This window comes from Oncorhynchus tshawytscha, linkage group LG06 (assembly GCF_018296145.1).
Source record: "Oncorhynchus tshawytscha isolate Ot180627B linkage group LG06, Otsh_v2.0, whole genome shotgun sequence".
Classification (NCBI taxonomy): domain Eukaryota; kingdom Metazoa; phylum Chordata; class Actinopteri; order Salmoniformes; family Salmonidae; genus Oncorhynchus; species Oncorhynchus tshawytscha.
Window position 1 is genome coordinate 25,438,188 of NC_056434.1, and position 22,454 is coordinate 25,460,641.

At 41.8% G+C, this 22,454-nt stretch overlaps 1 protein-coding gene across 1 annotated transcript in view; it reads right to left on the bottom strand.

The window, feature by feature from the left end:
* LOC112252318 (cadherin-13) overlaps positions 1-22,454 on the bottom strand; it is a 610,184-nt gene that overhangs the window by 89,059 nt on the left and 498,671 nt on the right. The window contains exons 10-11 of the mRNA XM_024423437.2: positions 7,159-7,341; positions 6,443-6,696 (exon numbers count right to left, since the gene is read on the bottom strand). Of these exons, the coding sequence (XP_024279205.1) occupies positions 6,443-6,696; positions 7,159-7,341 (437 nt within the window). The remainder of the gene's footprint in view (positions 1-6,442; positions 6,697-7,158; positions 7,342-22,454) is intronic.

Here is a 22,454-nt window from a genome sequence, read left to right on the forward strand (position 1 = left end):
CCAACACTCTAACCACTAGGCTACCCTGCCGCCCCTATCCGATGTCCTGTTATCTATGTATTGCCTGATCTCCCAGACTTCCCTGTCTGTACTGTTACCACTTTTGGAGCCCCTGTATATGGCCTTCTGCCTGCCCCTGGACCCAGATACCTGCCTCCTCCTGTGGTCCTTTGCAAAAAACACCTGTGGCGCCCTGCGCTTGAAACCAGCTCCCTGTCTCCACTTGTATTCATTACAAGCATATGATAAATGAATTACACTGCTACCCTAATATTTTCTCAGTTCATCACAATTACATAGTGTCTCTAGCGGTGTCTCCTGACCAGCCTTGGGCCGCCAGTTGACACAAAGGTTATCTTAAGAGCGGGTGAGGTGGCGATGACTAGACTGGCTTCCTCTCTCACATCAAAACATACCCACAGACTAGAGACAGATGGATAGAGAGAGAGCATGATTAAGATCTGTTTCTTTTTAATTCTAACACAGTCAGTCATCATAATCATGAGGAGTTGAAATTCTAAACTGACCTTGGATTATTAACTCTGGAACTGTATTTCAATGTAAAGTAACTATTTAATAATACTTCCTGTTGACCTGACCATGTGACCTCTCATCTATGATCATGCTGTGCCCTCAATGTCAGTCAGCTCAGATGCGGGAGGGGTTACCAACACAGCTGATATAACCTAGAGGATTTAGGGTGAAGGGGGTGAGGGATGAAGTGAAGGAGAGAGACTGTTATTGAGAAAATAAGGTAGTTAAATATACTGTGTTCAACAGGAATCTGTGTGTGTGTAGTCTCACCTAATGTCCACACTAAATGGCTACAGAGTACTTTATGCTGAAAAACAGACACATGAGGACAAACAATAGAAGATAATCTCATTATTATACTTTTACATGACCAGTTCATTGTGAACTACTAAATTATAATATCCCTTATAACAAATCACGACAACATTGGATAGACAGATACATGTGTAGCATGTGACAATAGCAGGATCATATCAAGGATAGCGTCACAAATGAATACATAAATACCACTTGAAGCTTGATGATGACTTGATCATTTGACCCAGCTGTGTAGTGCAAAGGCAAAATCAAAAATGTGCACCCCTTTAAGTCCCCAGGACCAGGACTGAGAACCGCTGCTCTTCATTGAGACCTCTTCATCTGCAGACAGGCTTTCATAGTTCTCTGTATCTGAGGACAGAAAACATCACAAGAAATAGACTTCATTGTACTCAAATTAGACAGCACTGAATATGATATTCTCTGTCCTCACTTCTAAGGACTGAAACTACACAAAAGTACACGCTCTATCCAGAATAACTCTCTCACGTTGACAGCTGGGCCTGCTATCCTTTCACTCTCCTCCATGGCTGTTAGCTAGCTACCTACACGTGTATTTTACAGTGTTAAATATTTCAAGATAGCTAGCTAATATGAAGTTCGGTAACTGGTCAAATGTATTTAACTTAGCTAGCTATCTCTACATTAGCAGCTCATTTTAGTTAAAATGCACTGTAGCTAGTTACTGTAGCTAATAATACATTATATTTTTTTTTACATTTTTGAAATGTGTTTACTTACTTGAATAGGTTCTCCCAGCCATGTGGACAACTGGAAACAGGGCAGCAACGTTTTTTGTCACCAGAGCGGTTTAGAGCATATTACTACTTGCCTGTTAATAACCAGACTTTCATACAAACTTGCTATGCCGAATTCTTGATGCACAACCGAAGGTGCTGCCCTATCCTGCCAGCATCTCCACAAGTGAGCCACTCAGGCGGAAAATGACACGTGGAAGAGGGTGAGGATCAAGATGGGAGTAACAATCCAGGCTATTTAGCAAGTGGAAAGGGGAAAAAATATTATTATTATTCGACAGCTGGAGGCATTTTGTTTTTCACAAGCGTACTGTAGCAAGCTGTGAATTCTGCAAATAACGTTTCTAGGGTGGGATATTAGCTGAAGAATAGACTACTCAACCTTTACTAAAGAATTGTCCAATAGCCGAGCTAGGTGTGAAAAAACCCCTCCCCAACTTGCAACAAATAATTTGTTTCGACCATTCAAAGGCATTGCATCTCAGTGCAAGAGGCATTACTACAGTCCCTGATTCAAATACAGGCTGTATCCCATCCGACCATGATTGGGAGTGCCATAGGGCGATGCACAATTAACCCAGCGTCATCCGGGTTTGGCTGGGGTAGGCCGTCATTGTAAATAAGAATTTGTTCTTACCTGACTTTCCTAGTTAAATAAAGGTTAAATGTAAAAAAACAACTGGCGGCAAGCACAGTGCAATCAATAGGAGGTGAACAGTGGCTCATGCTGAAAATATAGCTAACTTGTTAAAGTTAAAGATAAAGTAGAAATTCTACACCAGTCGAGCAATTCATTTCAACAATAATCTTCACTTTATTAAGTAATTAGTAAGGAATTAGGCACTTTGACATGGTTACTACAGTAAGTATTGTAGGCTATGTTTACTTGTCAGACTACAGAATAGCCTAATAAACAAATGCAAGTGGCTTATATCTTCAAAATGCTTTAAATGTTTTATTATCCAAATGTAAAAGCATATACTGTACAGTACTGTATTTCTTCATCAGCATCTTTATGCTTTCGTTAATAAATGCAGATGTGGATTTAGTTATGGATCCATAACAAATTAGAATGGGAAAAAATATCACTGAATTACAGAAATATTGGAACAAAGTTGTCTCATGAATGCAAACAAATTGTTGCTTACTCGAAAACACACATGGTCACATTGTATAGCGTCATTAAGGCTATTAGCAGGGCTATATTTTGGCCTTTATAAATATTATTTTGGCCTTTATTCAGATTACAATTGCTCACTTTCGTTTTTTTGAAAACAAAATAATTTGTTCAGCACCGTTTCGCGCTGCTCTGAGACAAGCATGGAGAAACAACAATGTTCAACTATATTCCATGATATTCTTAAGATATACAGTTGAAGTCGAAAGTTTACATACACTTTAGCCAAGTACATTTAAACTCTGTTTTTCACAATTCCTGACATTTAATCATAGTAAAAACTCCCTGTCTGTCTTCGGTCAATTAGGATCACCACTTTATTTTAAGAATGTGAAATGTCAGAATAATAGTAGAGATAATGATTTCTTTCAGCTTTTATTTATTTCATCACATTCCCAGTGGATCAGAAGTTTACACACACTCAATTAGTATTTGGTAGCATTGCCTTTAAATTGTTTAACTTGGGTCAAACGGTTCGGGTAGCCTTCCACAAGCTTCCCACAATAAGTTGGGTAAACTTCGGCCCATTCCTCCTGACAGAGCTGGTGTAACTGAGTCAGGTTTGTAGGCCTCCTTGCTCGCACATGATTGTTCAGTTCTGCCACAAATGTTATATGGGATTGAGGGCTTTGGGATGGCCACTCCAATATCTTGACTTTGTTGTCCTTAAGTCATTTTGACACAGTTTTGGAAGTATGCTTGGGGTCTTTGTCCAATTGGAAGACCCATTTGCGACCAAGCTTGAAATTCCTGACTGATGTCTTGAGATGTTGCTTCAATATATCCACATAATTTCCCTCCCTCATGATGCTATCTATTTTTTGAAGTGCACCAGACCCTCCTGCAGCAAAGCACCCCCAAAGCATGATACTGCCACCCCCGTACTTCACGGTTGGGATGGTGTTCTTCAGCTTGCAAGCCTCCCCCTTTTTCCTCCAAACATAACGACGGTCAATATGGCCAAACAGTTCTATTTTTGTTTCATCAGACCAGAGGACATTTCTACAAACCTACGATCTTTGTCCCCATGTGCAGTTGCAAACCGTAGACTGGCTTTTTTTATGGCGGTTTTGGAGCAGTGGCTTCTTCCTTGCTGAGTGGCCTTTCAGGTTATGTCGATATAGGACTTGTTTTACTGGAGATATAGGTACTTTTGTACCTGTTTCCTCCAGCATCTTCACTAGATCCTTTGCTGTTGTTGTGGGATTGATTTGCATTTTTCGCACCAAAGTACGTTTATCTCCAGGAGACAGAACGCATCTCCTTCCTGAGCGGAATGATGGCTGCGTGGTCCCAAGGTGTTTATACTTGCGTACTATTGTTTGTACAGATGAACGTGGTACCTTCAGGCGTTTGGAAATTGCTCCCAAGGATGAACCAGACTTGTGGAGGTCTACAATTTTTTTCTACGGTCTTGGCTGATTTCTTTTGATTTTCCCATGATGTCAAGCAAAGAGGCACTGAGTTTGAAGGTAGGCCTTGAAATACATTCACAGTTACACCTCCAATTGACTCAAATTATGTCAATTATCCTATCAGAAGCTTCTAAAGCCATGACATCATTTTCTGGAATTTTCAAAGCTGTTGAAAGGCACAGTTAACTTAGAGTATGTAATCTTCTGACCCACTGAAATTGTGATACAGTGAATTATAAGTGACATAATCTGTCTGTAAACAATTGTTGGAAAAATGACATTTGTCATGCACAAAGTAGATGTCCTATCCGACTTGCCAAAACTATAGTTTGTTTACAAGAAATTTGTGGAGTGGTTGAAAAACGAGTTTTAATGACTCCAACCTAAGTGTATGTAAACTTACGACTTCAACTGAATATCTTGACTGAATATAAGCAAGTGATATCTGCTAAATAATCAAGTTAGGTTTCTCCAGAAATAAATCATTCTAAATTACAAACTGGTTTTATTTACAAATGAGTGAGAATGTCTCACCCCTTGTTCAAGGAATGCCTTTTTCTCGCTCACTCTAGGCTCAATGAAAATGAAATCTCCAAAATATTGTTACTTTATAAACAAAGTGATTCTTCTTATTATTAATTCATTTAGAATGACGTAAAACAAACTTAGATATTCTCAGATATTCTCACAGATCCTCACAAAAAATGCCCCATAGACATTAATTTAGAATCCTCCAATCCTCTAAATGTAATTTTTGGTGGAGAGTCACATCATTGAAATCTTTTTTTTTTTAGATATACTATTGGCCTACCATAGGCGAAATGAGAATTGGTTACACTACAATTAGGGTGTGGACATGTTATGCCCCTTAGATATTAATTTAGAATTGTCCAAACCTCTTATGCTGTAGCCTACTCCCGACCGTCACATTGTACAGTGCAATATTTTCCATTCCATCATAACGGAAACCCTGAGGGTTTCATTTTTCTCAGAATAGAAACACCATAATATTAATTAAATTAATTAAGCCAAATTTCTTTCATTCCCATGTACTATGCTATTACCAAAAAGGTTTTAAATTCTCTAGTAACGTCAATAAGGGAGAATATCAAATGTTTCTCAAAGATGCCCTCTGGTGGTCAAACTAGCACTAACTTGCATTAATGTAATAAATGTCTGACAATTAAATAACGTGCCATAGAATGCTGAAGCAGCCCCCAAGGTGTGCTTCAGTATGACGCAACTTTTAAAGGAGGAACCACTGTATAACCTAAAAGGGTTATTTGGCTGTCCTCGTAGGAGAACCATTTGAAGAACCCTTTTGGATTCCATGTAAAACCCTTTCCACAGAGGGCCTGATATCTATGACCTGATATATTTACATTAAAATATAAAAAATGTGATGTAACACCAACAATTCACGAGCTGTAGCATCACACATTTAGCATAAATCTCTCCTTAGAGCCAATAAAGCAATCACAACTTTCCCCTTTTGTAAAGCAAGAGAAGTTTACCTACATGTAATGGCTCCCCAAGGCTGCCAGGGAACAATTTGACTGTTACACACAGCAAAAAGAAATAGACCTCCTAGACACTGAGAATAGAGTTGACCTGAACACGCCTCTCTAGTAATAGGCCACCCTGGTGACAGAGGAATAATTGGACTGTTTACAGAAAGTTGACAGTCAGACAGGCAGTTTTATAAGAGGCGGTTGGCTGACATGCATAAGATGATAAATAGGGTGTCTGTTGATAGACAGGGCGGGACAGTTGAGGGATGGAGGGATGGAGAGAGAGGTGAGAGCTGAAACAGATGGAGAGATGTCTGGAAACCATGAGGTGTGCTGTCATGCCAGGCTACACTTCTGATAGGTCGTCTTTGTTACATCACCTTGTCACACTTACATGGAGAAGCTCACTGAGAAGAATCTCTCTCTTTCAATACCATAGACAAACTCTGAAGTTGAGAGATGGTAAAGAGGTGAAAAGAGAGAGAACAAACGTCCTTGTACATGATCGTTTTTGAACCCTGACTGCCCGCCTTGACCAGTTTCAATCAATAACAAAGGGGAGCATCTGTGGAATCAACACCTGATGAGATTTACTGCACATTAATATACCTGCAGACAGCTGTTGTCAAGCTGGCAGTCAGTGTGGACCTAATGTCCACGCTGAATGTGTGGAACTCTAAATGCTGCAGAATGTTCTACCTGGTGCAGCTTGATGACCTCATCACTCACCTGATGCTCTGTGATTGGAGGACGTCTGGGTCGGTGGCGTTGAGTAAGGCCACGAAGCTTCCCAGGGGTACGTTCTCCATCTTGGTGACCTGAAGGGGGTCGGGGAAGAAGACTGGTCCTTCGTTGACGTCCAGGATGGTGATGTGTACGGTGGCTGTAGAACTGGAGCCGTAGCCCACATCTGGCACCAGGGGGTCCTCGTTCTCCACCTTGATCAGCAGCGTGTGGAACACTAAGCTCTCATAGTCTAGAGGCTGGAGGAGGAGAGGAGTGGAGAGGGGAGTAGAGGGGAGGGGAGGAGATGAGTGTTAATTATGTAGTTAACATGTCACTTCCACACTGAGTGGACAAAACATTAGGAAAACCTTCCAAATATTGAGTTGCACCTCCTTTTGCCCTTAAAACAGCCTCATGGACTCTGCAAGGTGTCGAATTGTTCCACAGAGATGCTGGCCTATGTTGACGCCAATGCTTCCCACAGTTGTGTCAAGTTGCCTGGATGTCCTTGATACACATAGGAAACTGTTGTGCATGAAAAACCCAGCAGCGTTGCAGTTCTTGCCCCACCCAAACTGGTGAGCCTGTCACCTACTACCATACCCCGTTCAAATGCACTTAAGATATTTGAGAAAGATAATTAAGAGAGACATGTGAGAGATAATTGAGAGAGATATTTGAGAGAGATCATTGAGATAACTTTCGGGCCCTGTGGTTACCTTAATGAGGGAAAGCATGCCCTCATTGTTGTCAGGGTTGGTTTGGATCTCAAAGCTCTGGGTGGGGTCACCTTTGATGATGGAGTAGATGGCTCGCCACGCCCCCGTCGCAGGGTCATCTCTGTCGTCCACAGTCAGGTTGACCACCACCCCTGTGGAGCCCTCATCCACATTGGCCTGGAACTGGAGGAAAAGAGAGAGACAGAGGGACAAGACTGGTCAACTGACATATAGACAGCTGGTTTCTATTCAGTGGTCTGGAATTGGAGGGATAGAGGTACACTATTGGTCAGCACATACAAGGGCATCTGGAAATGTGTCAGTTAGGTTTAAAATAAGGTTTTTGCATTCTTCATCACGTCAAGTGGACTTGGCGCTGACAAGTGAGGGATAGTGTATGTTGTTTTGTTCAAGGTAGATTACCCAGTGTGAATCACGCTCCACTTGAAGTGACTTACATTTAGGGGCTATTAAACGCACCATGTTCTCTCCCTCGCATTATTCACATTTCTCGAAAGCTATTCAGTTGAACATGAATCCAGTGTCAAACTCGTCTCTCTGTCCTTCATTCCCAACACTTCTATCCCATCACTTCACACACACATGTACACACACACACACACGCACACATGTACACACACACACACACACACACACACACACACACACACACACACAAGCCCAAACACATGCACGCAAGTACGCACACGGCGGCTGTAAGATAATGTCTGTTTTGACAGTATTACTCAATAATTGTGCTTCTCATGTGGGTTGTCCAGGATTAAAAAGAAAGGGGAGAGAAGATCCCTTTTTTGGCTTAATCTACACCATCCTCAAATTAAAGAATGCTGGAACAATTTAACTCAGGCTTTGACTAGAAGATGTTAAGGGAATTTTTATCAATGATGACTAATTATGTATACATTTCAATCAGGACTGACTAATCAGAATACTATTATGTTACTGTATATGTACTAATCCGAATACTATTATGTTACTGTATATGTACTAATCAGAATACTATTATGTTGCTGTATATGTATGAGTTTTATTTCTTGATCCCAGTGCTGAATATAATGTGTGTAAATGTGGTCAAGATTTAGAACAATGACTGTCTGTTCCTTGGTAGAAATGAATTAACGATATCTTCAGACTGGCTAGAATGCTTATCTACACAAGAAGACCTTGGTTTATAAATTATATTAAATTGGTAGCGAGACGATGTGGGAAGGCTTGAGATACTGCCTTTGTACCAGGGTGGGAGAAGAGATGGGTTGGTACTGGAACTAATGACGTCATTTTCAGTTTATAACCTGTGGTAACCTGTATCGTGTTCAGTACTCTCGTGAATAAACTCTGCTGATTGACTTTAAGACTGGGCTCTGTCCATTATTATAGAATAAGGGTCTTACAAATCCTTATGAATTGACAGAGTGTTTAATTTTAATTGGGTATTAAAACATAGAGCAATTTAATTCCTTTAACAGAAGAGCAACACAAACTGCTCTCTTGAACACCACACCCTCTTTCCTTGAGAGATTGCTTCTCATACCCTCCCTGCTCTCTGTCTCATTCACTCACTCTTCACTCTCTCTGTGACTTTCTCTCTCTCTCTCTCTCTCTGACTTTCTCTCTCTCTCTGACTTTCTCTCTCTCTCTCTATCTCTCTCTCTCTCTCTCTCTTTAATTCAATTCAATTCAAGGGACTTTATTGGCATGGGAAACATATGTTAACTTTGTCTAAGCAAGTGAAGTAGATAATATACAAAAGTGAATTAAACAATACAAATTAACAGTAAACATTACACTCAGAGAAGATCCAAAAGAATAAAGACATTACAAATGTTGTATTATGTGTTGTAACGACTTGCAGATGGTTAAAGTACGAAAGGGAAAATAAATGAACATAAATATGTGTTGTATTTACATGTTGTTTGTGCTTCACTGGTTGCCCTTTTCTTGCGGTAACAGGTCACAAATCTTGCTGCTGTGATGGCACACTGTGATATTTCACCCAGTAGATATGGGAGTTTATCAAAATCGGGTTTGTTTTCAAATTCTTTGTGGATCTGTGTAATCTGAGGGAAAAAAGTCTCTCTAATATGTCATACATTTGGCAGGAGGTTAGGAAGTGCAGCTCAGTTTCCACCTCATTTTGTGGGCAGTGTGCACATAGCCTGTTTTTCTCTTGAGAGCCAGGTCTGCCTACGGCGGCCTTGCTCAATAGCAAGGCTATGCTCACTGAGTCTGTACATAGTCAAAGCTTTCCTTAAGTTTGGGTCAGTCACAGTGGTCAGGTATTCTGCCACTGCGTACTCGCTGTTTAGGGCCAAATAGCATTCTAGTATGCTCTGTTTTTTTGTTAATTCTTTCCAATGTGTCAATTATCTTTTTGTTTTCTCATGATTTGGTTGAGTCTGATTGTGTTGCTGTCCTTGGGCTCTGTGGGGTCTGTTTCTGTTTGTGAACAGAGCCCCAGGACCAGCTTGCTTAGGGGACTCTTCTCCAGGTTAATAATCTCTCTGTAGGTGATGGCTTTGTAAAGGTTTAGGAATTACTTCCTTTTAGGTGGTTGTAGAATTGAACGTCTCTTTTCTGGATTTTGATAATTAGTGGGTATCGGCCTAATTCTGCTCTGGATGCATTATTTGGTATTTTATGTTGTACACTGAGGATATTTTTTCAGAATTCTGCATGCAGAGTCTCAATGTGGTGCTTGTCCCATTTTGTGAAATGTTGGTTGATGAGTGGACCACAGATCTCATAACCATAAAGGGCAATGGGTTCTCTAACTGATTCAAGTATTTTTAACCAGATCCTAATTGGTATGTCGAAATGTGATGTTCCTTTTGATTGCATAGAATGCCCTTGCCTTGTCTCTCAGATCGTTCACAGCTTTGTGGAAGTTACCTGTGGCGCTGATGTTTAGGCCGAGGTATGTATAGTTTTTTGTGTGCTCTATGGCAACAGTGTTTAGATGGAATTTGTGTTTGTGTCCTGACTGGACCTTTTTTGGAACGTGCTGTTCCTTGTTTTCTGGGTGTCTATGTTTATGGTTGGACAGGCTTCTCAATTTCTTTCTTAGGTTTTTGCATTCTTCATCAAACCATTTGTCATTGTTGTTAATTTTCTCCAGTTTTCTGCTTGAAATGTTTAGATTTGATAGGGAAGCTGAGAGGTCAAATATACTTCTAATATTTTTACTGACAGGTTTATACCTTCACTATTACAGTGGAACGTTTTGTCCAGGAAGTTGTCTAAAAGGGATTGAATTTGTTGTTGCCTTATTGTTTTTTTATGGTAGGTTTCCACGCTACATTCTTTCCATCTATAGCATTTCTTAATATTACTCAGTTCCTTTGGCTTTGATGCCTCATGATTGACTATTGCTCTGTTCAAGTAGACTGTGATTTTGCTGTGATCTCATAGAGGTGTCAGTGGGCTGACTGTGAACACTCTGAAAGACTCTGGGTTGAGTTCAGTGATAAAGTAGTCCACAGTACTACTGCCAAGAGATGAGCTATATGTGTACCTACCATAGGAGTCCCCTCAAAGCCTACCATTGACTATGTACATACACCGCGGGCGACAGAGCTGCTGGAGTTGAGACCCATTTTTGTTGGTCATGTTGTCATAGTGGTGCCTAGTGGGACATATGGGGGAGGGAATGCTGTCACCTCCAGGCAGGTGTTTGTCCCCCTTTGTGCTGAGGGTGTCAGGTTCTTGTCCGGTTCTGGAATTTAGGTCACCACAGACTAGTACATGTCACTGGGCCTGGAAATGATTGATTTCCCCCTCCAGAATGGAAAAGCTGTCTTCATTAAAGTATGGGGATTCTTGTGGGGGGATATAGGTAGCACACAGGAGGACATTTTTCTCTGTTAAGATAATTTCCTTTTGAATTTCTAGCCAAATGTAAAATGTTCCTGTTTTGACTAATTTAATGTAGTGGGTTAGGTCTGCTCTATACCAAATTAGCATACCCCCTGAGTCCCTTCCCTGTTTCACACCTGGTAGTTTGGTGGATGGGACTACCAGCTCTCTGTAACCTAGAGGGCAACCAGTGGGTCCGTCTCCTCTATACCATGTTTCTTGTAGGATGACAATGTCTATATTTACGATTTTACGATCCCCGCAGGTCTGGCAGAGTGTCTCGCTGGTCTGGGCGGGGTGTCTATTGATCTATTCTCCTGTGTGAAGTGTTGGGGCTGCGTTAAAGAGCGATGTCCTTTAGGGTCCAGGCGAAGGTGGGCACTGCTGCCTTGTATAGGTGGACCTTGTCATAAAGGCTGTTCAAGTCCAGGGTGGAGTGGTGGGCCAGGTAAACATTTGGTTTTGAGGCACATTCACAGGAAATACTTGCGTTTACCCGCTGTTTACCCGCTGTAGAAGAAGCTTTTTCTATCACTCCCTTGAATGCTGTGGCCACCCTTTCCTGCTGGGCTCTCAGGTCGTTTGTGCCTGTGTGTATTATTATGTGGCTAGGTGAACCTAGTTGGTCCTCAGACAAAAGGTCTAGGGCACGCTGGGTGTTTGGACACCAGATTTTAGACACGTTGTGTTTGGGATTTTTTTTAAAATTGTATATATTTACTGTTTGAGTCCATAAGAAGTACAATCTGTGTCATGTATATGTCCTCAGTGGGTGTGTGTGAGGGGGGGTGGACTGTTCTGCTGTGGTGTCAAGACTATTGTTGGGAGCTGAGTTGAGCTGTTCTGCTGGCTTCTCTGCATGGGTGGCCATCTCTCTAGCAGGTTGTTCTCTGTCACACGTCATCCCCTTCACCCTCTCCTCCAGAAGTCTGATCCTCTCCTCTAGTGCTCTGTTCTTCTCCTGCTCATGCTTTTTATCATGTTAAAGTTGTCTCACCACAGTCTAGAGTGCAGATATGTCTCTCTCTACCTCCAGCACTCCGGGTCTGGTTAAGGGGGTGTTGGGCTGGACTGTTGTCTGGGTCTGTGCTGACTGGAATGTAATCACCTGCTGTTCCAGATCCACCTGCCTTACCTCCAGCTGGATAAATGTATCCTTCATTTCAATGAGGGAATAGAACTATGTGCTGGGAGGTTGACTTTTCGCTTGGGGTTGCTCGTCTGTGGGGTTATATAATGAAGAGGTCTGGTCTGACCTGCTCGGGGTGGGGTATCTTTCTCAAGGGAGAGCTTCTCCTGCTGAGCTAATTCTTTGATTAGGTGGAAGTCCAGCTGAAACTGTTTGTGGTTTCCCTGTACCAATACTGTTGAAGACCTATAGAAATGTATATTAGCTGACTCCGAGTCCTCGGTGTCAAGTATCTTGAAATTCCACCCATCAGTAACACCCTCCCTCTTAACAGAGGGGTAGTGTGTTGACATAGCACTGTGCCATGCCAGGGGATGGTCTGTGTGGAAGATGAGGTTGCTGATGTTCCCATTTTTATAATAGTCAGCAAAAAGTATCTCTTGATTTTTCATAAGGAGCTTCATTTTGTACTCATTTCTTGTCTTGCTATTCTTTACATACACAGGGCACTGTATTTTAATGATCTATGAACAGCGGAAGGCAGCCTCTAAAGCCTCTCCATGAGGTTGGAGTAGACTGTGAGACCCTCCTGTCATTGTTGGGCTAAAGGGCTTTGAGACCTCCCACTTGACACATCAGTGCTAATTGAAGTTGTATCAAGCTTGGCAGCCTTAATTTGGCATTCAGTCCTTATAAAGTAATGTAATGTATTTTTCTTCTTGGTTTTTGGAAATAAAATATAGCTTCAGACTAAACATACTCACTCAGTTCCAGGTTGGATGGTGTTTTCAGGTTTCTGTTGTTTACCAGAGCATTTGCTGTATAGCTTTGGAATAATAATCTTTGGTAGTTGTAAACCTTCCAGGTGATTCAGTAATCCCATCCAAAATCAGGTTGTAGAGGTTTGGAGTTTTGATTTTGAGTGAAGGTTATGTTGTAGAGTGTAGCATTCTGTATATGTCCCTGACAAAAAAATCAAAGTTTATCTAACTCTAAATCTCTATATTTTTTAAGAACATGCTGAAACATGCAGGAGCTCATCTGCTCATGACCTGTCTGTCTCTCTCTCTCTCTTTCTCTCTCTTCTCTCTCTCTTTGACTTCTCTCTCTCTTCCAAGCAATGAGAGGTCGGTTTCAATCAGCAGTCAGCAGTTCTCTGTCCCCTAGTTCCAGAGATTGTCTCCTTTCAAAGGCATCATCCAGGCCAATCTCCCAGGCTAGTTGGTGTGGATGGAGTGTTTATTTTAGGCTTGACCAGGCCCATCTGACCAGACCCTGCTATCATCCCTGTTCAACACAGTATGAAGGCTGTCCTCATTCAGCCCCAAGGGGATGGGGTGGGGCGTGGTGATGTTCACCTCTCTTGGGAATGATCTGACTCAGAAAGAACATGCGGCCAGGGGACACTAATACTGGTTGTGTCCCACATGGCACCATATTCCCTTTATAGTGCACTACTTTTGACCAGGGTCCATCGGCTGCATTTGAGACACAGACTCCCTATCTGTCTGTCTGTGAATGCCAGGTTAAGAAGTCTGAGGGCTGTACTGAGGCTATCCGGGGTGAAGTAGCAGCACTAAAATATTCCATAGCTCACCTCACCTGAATTTAAAGTTTTTGTGGAAAGAAAGAGATACAGACATATGCATGCAAGCACACACACACACAAAGGACCCTGTTGTTGTAGCAGCCCTTAATTAGATGTATATCAGAAATGTATTCTGCTTGGCAGACACTGTTGCATGGTGCATTGTGAAGCGGAACACTCTAGAAGCATTACTGCATCCAGCCAACAGCAATTCCCTCTCTCTCTGTTAGGACCATTACTGTATCACAGCTTACAGTCTAACATTTCAAACACAGAACACTCTGTTAAAGGAAAGTGTTGTATCCCAGATCACAGTGTATTCTGTCAGGATGGTATTGTGTCATAGATTACCACTCGATCTCCCAACACCGTGAGCAAAAACATAGATTTTTGCCAAGAACCATTTTCAAAAACACACTTTAAACAACGCAGTCATTTAGGCTATTGAGGAAGGTAACAAAATGTTCTTCTGAAGGAGAGAAAGAAAGAAAAAGAAACATAGAGAGGGAGACAAATACAGAGAGAGAGAGAGAGAGAGACAAATACAGAGAGAGAGAGAGAGAGAGAGACAAATACAGAGAGAGAGAGAGAGACAAATACAGAGAGAGAGAGAGGGAGACAAATACAGAGAGAGAGAGAAAGAGAGAGGCAAATACTTGAGAGAGAGATCTGAATCTAAAAATTTCAAATAGAAAACTGAAGAAAATTAACAATGACAAATGGTTTGATGAAGAATGCAAAAACCTAAGAAATAAATTGAGAAATCAGCAGCAAACCACCCTGCATCCCACTGCTGTCTAGCTTCAGAAGCTAAGCAGCGTTGGTCCTGGTCAGTCTCTGGATGGGAGACCAGATGCTGCTAGAAGTGGTGTTGGAGGGCCAGTAGGAGGCACCCTTTTGTCTGGTATAAAAATATACATATATATCCCAAAAATAAAAAAAATCCATCCAAAAACATGAACCTATGCCTTCACTATGGTGAATCACTAAAACAATACAGAAATACACTATGAAAACAGCATAACAGAAATCAGCTCAATGTAATTGAAGAATCGATAGAATCGAACCACTTCTGGGAAAACACTAAACATACAACAACACAAAAAGATATCTATCCAAAATGGAGATGTATGGGAAAACCACTTCTCCAATCTTTTTGGCCCTATAACAAAGAACTAACAGCAAAAACATGATCAAATACAAATCTTAGAATCAACTATTAAAGACTACCAGAACCCACTGGATTCTCCAATTACATTGAATGAATTACAGGACAAATACAACATTTTCAACACAAAAAAGGCCTGTTGGGTTGATGGTAACCTCAAAGAAATGATAAAATATACAAACATAAATTAGCTCCGAAGGTTTCCCCAATATTTGGAACCAAGGATTGATCACCCCAATCCACAAAATTGGAGACAAATTTGACCCAAATAACTACCGTGGGATATGCGTCAACAGCAACCTTGGGAAAATGCTCTACAATATCGTTAACAGCAGACTTGTACATTTCCACCACAATGAAGACAATGTACTAAGCAAATGTCAAATTGGCTTTTTACCGTGTGACAGACCATGTATTCACCCTGCACACCCTATTTGACAAACAAACAAAGCAAAACAAAGGCAAAGTGTTCTCATGAAAGTGGTGTTGGGGTAAAAATAGCAACATTATAAAATCCATGTACACAAACAACAAGTGTGTGGTTAAAATTGGCAAAAAACACACACATTTCTTTCCACAAGGCCATGGGTTGAGACAGCGATGCAGCTTAGCCCCACCCTCTTCAACATATATATCAACGAATTGGTGAGGGCACTAAAACAGTCTGCAGCCCCCGGCCTCACCCTACTAGAACCTGAAGTCAAATGTCTACTGTTTGCTGAGAATCTGGAGCTTCCGTCCCCAACCAAGGAGGGCCTACAGCAGCACCTAGATCTGCTGCACAGATTCTGTCAGACCTGGGCCCTGACAGTAATCTCAGTAAGACCAAAATAATGGTTTTCCAAAAAAGGTCCTGTTGCCAGATCCACAAATACAAATTCCATCTAGACACCGTTTCCCTAGAACATACAAAAAACTATACATACCTCGGCCTAAACATCAGCGCCACAGGTAACTTTCACAATGCTGTGAACGATCTGAGAGACAAGGTGAGAAGGACCTCAATGCCATCAAAAGGTACATAAAATTTGACATACCAATTAGGATCTGGCTAAAAATACTTGAATCAGTCATGGAACCCATTTCCCTTTATGGTTGTGAGGTCTGGGGTCCGCTCAGCAACCAAGAATTCACAAAATGGACCAAGCACCAAATTGAGACTGCATGCAGAATTCTGCAAAAATATCCCCAACGTTCAACGTAAAACACCAAATAATGCATGCAGAGCAGAATGAGGCCGTTACCCGCTAATTATCAAAATCCAGAAAAGGGATGTTAAATTCTACAACCACCTAAAAATGAATGATTCCCAAATCCTCAATAGCAAAGCCATCACCTACAGAGAAATTAACATGGAGAAGATCCCCCTAAGCAAGCTGGTCCTGGAACTCCCTTCACAAACACAAACAGACCCACAGAGCTCCAGGACAGCAACACAATTAGACCCAACCAAATAATGAGAAAAATAAAAGATAATTACTTGAAACATAGGAAATAATTAACAAAGCATTGACTATGTACAGACCCAGTGAGCATAGCCTTGCTATTGAGCAAGGCCGCCATAGGCAGACCTGGCTCTCAAGAAGACAGGCTATGTGCACACTACCCACAAAATGAGGTGGAAACTGAGCTGCACTTCCTAACCTCCTGCCAAATGTATGACCATATTAGAGAGACATATTTCCCTCAGATTACACAGATCCACAAAGAATTTGAAAACAAACCCAATTTTGATAAACTCCCATATCTATTGGGCGAAATACCAGTGTGCCATCACAGCAGCAAGATTTGTGACCGGATTCCAGTAGAATTACAACCCATATTTATGTTATTTATTTTCCCTTTTGCGCTTTTACTATTTTCACATAATATGACATTTTAAATTTACTGTAAATTGTTATTGTTTATTTCACTTTTGTTTATTATCTACTTCACTTGCTTTGGCAATGTTAACGTATGTTTCCCATGCCAATAAAGCCCTTAAATTGGATTGAATTGAGAGATAGAGAGAGAGAGAAAAATACACAGAGAGAGAGAGAGAGAGAGAGAGAGAGAGAGAGAGAGAGAGAGAGAGACCCTGTCCTGATGTTAAACCTCAAACGAGATCCTCAATGGAAGAGAACATGATAGGTTGCTGAGCACCATGACATCCTGTTCTATGTCTGCTCTCTTACACCACACACTGATTAACAAGCTGCTATAGCGACAAACCAGACCTCAGTCTCCCATCTCAGCCATGCTGTCAGATGAATGTATTCAATCTCTGGGCTGTTGCCACTTAGCCCCCCCCCTGCTACTGATAAGACCCCAATACCACTGAGTGTACAAAGCAACCAGCGGTGTGAGAGAATGGGGGAAATAACCACCAACTCAGGCTCTCCTGGGTATATGTGCTTTTACAATGTGTGTGTGTGGTTATGTGTGTGTCTGAAAAGAAGGGCCATCGCTACAACACATACTGCTTGTTAACTGTAAAAATGTCCTGTCTTATCTCTCCGTGCACTCACCATTTGTTTCAGACAATGCATGCATATTGATCTAATCTGGCTGTATAATTGGAGTAGGGTGTAAATATCAAACCTCATTAACACCATTTTGGAAAATACCCATTCCCCCCTTCATTCATCATGCAATGCCACCTGGAACTATGAGCCTGTTGGAAGGCAGCGAACCTGGCTTTATTTCAGTTGAGATGTCCTCTCTATGTGATGTCAATGAGTGGTGTCTACACTGCCTGTCTGTCAGTCCCTGGCCTTCCTCTCAGCCTGCACTAATGTTAAGTGGAATGAAGAGGAGAATGAACATCTCTCTATCTCCACCTCTCTCTCCTCACATTGATAGAAATTGTACCATCACACATCCATCATACACATCTTTTTACACCTCAACCCATCCTTCTCGGCGGCAGCCCCCCCTTCCTCTGACAGACCACAGAGAAGAGAGATAAAAGTGCAGAGATCCCCGACCGTCAGACATAATGGCTTATGAATATAAATGTGGTTTGATTTGGTTGGTCTGACAGAGATACAGCCATGCAGGGAGAGAACACAGAATACAGCAGAGCAACTGTTCATCTTAATGGAAAGTGCTTTGTGCCACGTTTTTGTGGCCCCATAGATTGAGCTGACAACAAACACACAGTGGCATGTCACTTTAGTCCCTGGGGAGACAACACTATTCTCTTAAGGAGCCTTGCCATCACAGCCAAGATTCTAACTCTCAAAGGTACATGTCTTTCTACAGACAGTAGTGTTCTCTCTCCCATTCTGCCTGCTGGCATCATCTGACCTGACTTCACAAAAACAACTGAAAAGCCCCCAAAGAAAAATCCTTTGCTGCAACTTTTCTCATTATTTTTCCACTTAGGTTTGATACTTTTGAAAGGTTAATTTATTTGAACTGTGCATGCTCTTATTCGTATGTGGGTAATTAGCATGCTAGCAGTATTTTGAGAAAATATCCTCCTACACACACACACACACACACACACACACACACACACACACACACACACACACACACACACACACACACACACACACACACACACACACACTCTCGCTCTCTCCATTCCTCCTACATCTTACATACATGGGCCAAGGAAGGTAATGAGCTTACCTGCATCATTATTAAATTTGAAGAGATCCAGCTCAAGCTGTTCCCATAGATACACTTCAGCTGAACATGTGGCACAGAAAACCAGCTCTGCCTTTATTAGTTGATATAACTACAACAGTAAAATGGACTCTAATCATTGCATTAACCTAGACAGTGAAATAACATCAATACTTTTCAACCAAACTTGAACATAACAACCTGGCTGACAGCTATAACAGACTTGTGTTGCTATGCAGGTTGCTTTGCACATATACAATGAAGGCAATGTAAATAGCTTTGTTTGCACCTTGAACCCACAGAGAAAATGAAGTACACACTACTGCCAACTCTTAACTTCACGGGAAAAGATGGGCACACAAAAAACAAGTTCCACAGTCAATTATAACCTTATAACCAATTAAGTCCTCTAGTGACAACAGCTTGTCGCCAACTACAGTTTGCCACCATGTATAGTAAAAGTGCTCAGTGGGTGCTTCACTTCAGAGTGATGTCATTATTGAATGGACAACAACCTTTTTTTGTATACAGTTTCAGTTAAAGATTCAGCCTTAACACCTTATAGGCACGCAATATGTAAAGTAAGTATGAAAAAAGTTCCAATGTTTTTTTTCTAGTTCACTTTCAGAGAAACGGTTTTATTTTGTATTTCAGATAGAAAGGATCAGCTAGGATTCAAAGGCATGCAATAACAACCACTACTACATTAACTGAACACGAAGCTAACTGAGCTTGCACCACCTGACCCAATGCTTGACATGACAAAAGGCTACAGTTGCGGTATGATATACACTGCTCAAAAAAATAAAGGGAACACTTAAACAACACAATGTAACTCCAAGTCAATCACACTTCTGTGAAATCAAACTGTCCACTTAGGAAGCAACACTGATTGACAATAAATTTCACATGCCGTTGTGCAAATGGAATAGACAACAAGTGGAAATTATAGGCAATTAGCAAGACACCCCAATAAAGGAGAGGTTCTGCAAGTGGGGACCACAGACCACTTCTCAGTTTCTATGCTTCGGTGCTTTCACTGTAGTGGTAGCATGAGACGGAGTCTACAACCCACACAAGTGGCTCAGGTAGTGCAGCTCATCCAGGATGGTACATCAATGCGAGCTGTGGCAAGAAGGTTTGCTGTGTCTGTCAGCGTAGTGTCCAGAGCATGGAGGTGCTACCAGGAGACAGGCCAGTACATCAGGAGACGTGGAGGAGGCCGTAGGAGGGCAACAACCCAGCAGCAGGACCGCTACCTTCGCCTTTGTGCAAGGAGGAGCAGGAGGAGCACTGCCAGAATCCTGCAAAATGAACTCCAGCAGGCCACAAATGTGCATGTGTCTGCTTAAACAGTCAGACTCCATGAGGGTGGTATGAGGGCCCGACGTCCACAGGTGGGGGTTGTGCTTACAGCCTAACACCGTGCAGGATGTTTGGCATTTGCCAGAGAACACGAAGATTGGCAAATTCGCCACTGGCGCCCTGTGCTCTTCACAGATGAAAGCAGGTTCACACTGAGCACGTGACAGACGTGACAGAGTCTGGAGACACCGTGGAGAACGTTTTGCTGCCTGCAACATGCTCCAGCATGACCGGTTTGGCGGTGGGTCAGTCATGGTGTGGGGTGGCATTTCTTTGGGGGGCCGCACAGCCCTCCATGTGCTCGCCAGAGGTAGACTGACTGCCCTTAGGTACCGAGATGAGATCCTCAGACCCCTTGTGAGACCATATGCTGGTGCGGTTGGCCCTGGGTTCCTCCTAATGCAAGACAATGCTAGGCCTCATGTGGCTGGAGTGTGTCAGCAGTTCCTGCAAGAGGAAAGCATTGATGCTATGGACTGGCCCGTCCGTTCCCCAGACCTGAATCCAATTGAGCACACCTGGGACATCATGTCTCGCTCCATCCACCAACGCCACGTTGCACCACAGACTGTCCAGGAGTTGGCGGATGCTTTAGTCTAGGTCTGGGAGGAGATCCCTCAGGAGACCATCCGCCACCTCATCAGGAGCATGCCCAGGCGTTGTAGGGAGGTCATACAGGCACATGGAGGCCACACACACCACTGAGCCTCATTTTGACTTGTTTTAAGGACTTTACATCAAAGTTAGATCAGCCTGTAGTGTGGTTTTCCACTTTAATTTTGAGTGTGACTTCAAATCCAGACCTCCATGGGTTGATAAATTGATATTCCATTGATAATTTTTGTTGTCAGCACATTCAACTATGTAAAGAAAAAAGTATTTAATAAGAATATTTCATTCATTCAGATCTAGGATGTGTTATTTTAGTGTTCCCTTTATTTTTTTGAGCAGTGTATTTAAAACTGTTTAAATCACTTTTTTTACCCAGTAAGCACCTGCAACTTACCACAGGTCAGGTGAGATAAATTACACTTAAATGAGAATCACTTGCCTTCAACCAATTTATTTTGAATTTTGAATAATTTCGTCCCAGACATTTCTTTTCATTTCTAAGGGAAAATCTAAATTTCAGTTTAGATATTTTTTTCCCCTTAGTGTGAACAACAAAAGATTTTTAAATTTCAACTTATTTTACAAGAAAAAGTGAATCGTGCTTGGGTTCGGCAACTGTGTAACACACAGAAATGTCTGAAATGTGTGTGTGTGTGTGTGTGTGTGTGTAGGAGGACATTTCCCCCCCGACTTTGCAGATAGCTACTTTATTGAGGAAAAGTGGACTTACTATGCCTGCAATATGTGGTTATCTGAAGATTAATGCACTAACTGTAAGTCACTCTGGATAAGAGAATCTGCTAAATGACTAAAATGTAAATGTAAACAAATATCAATTTGGCTACTTTACAACCCATACTTGGTGAAATTAATGCTTTACCTTTCAAAGTATTTGATCACTTACATTAATTAACAGTCACTTGAAGCTTGTGAGGCCACGTGAGGAAGACAAAGGACAGAAATGTCATACATTCAATGAAAAGTAGATACAATAATGTGTAACTTCATACATACAGCAAAGTATTGTTGGTGGTAGGATGGTACTTTAACAAGAAAGGCTATCAGCTATTTGAATGGGGACTCTTCAGTGCTCCCTGAAGAGACGTCTTGTGTTCTCCAGACCTGAAGGACGGCACTACTCTGAACAAACCACTCAAGTGTTCATACACTCTACACAGACCCTCTCAGGACCACTGAGTGTCTGGCGAACATGAGAGGTTTCCTATTCATCTCAATATCTAAATGACATGAGGAAAGATATGGAAAGCAATTGGCCCTCTTCAGACACTGTAGGTTTAAGATCATGTTTATACACCACATGGTCGCTCATACCAAATGGCTTCTTCTATTTGAATACGATAGAGAAAGGAAAGGTTAAGCTAAACTACTGCCACTTTGATATACAATACCTTGATAGGTTACAAGGAAAACACACAAAATCTTATCTATTTGGATATATTTTGTCAGCACAAAGCATTCAAGCAGAAATAAAGATGGTCTGAACCCCAGGTTTCTTCCTGCCTCCTCCCCATCACTATCCTCCCACACGGACACAGCCCATTCCATCAAAGTAACAGACGGCACGCGTATGGCAGCCTTCACTGAGACAGCCAGTCCAACCCTGACAGATAGCCCAGCCTAGCACAGCCTGGCCCTGAGGACAGACCTCAGTGTTTCAGTTATCACCGTTAAAGGGGCCGTGCAGTCAAAAACTCAATCTCCTGTTTAAAAAACAACAACAATATTTCCACACTACGATGTCGAAATAACACTATCAAATTGTAAACATGATGATAATGCCCGTTTAGTGTTTTGCCTGGAATTTGTCTTTTCAGGTGGGATCGAGTTTTTGGCCCAGAGCATGAAATCAAATTCAGATTTTTCTGACCAATTACTAGTCTTCCTTTTTGCATATGTATCCTCCTACTTTGAATGGATAAGCGGGG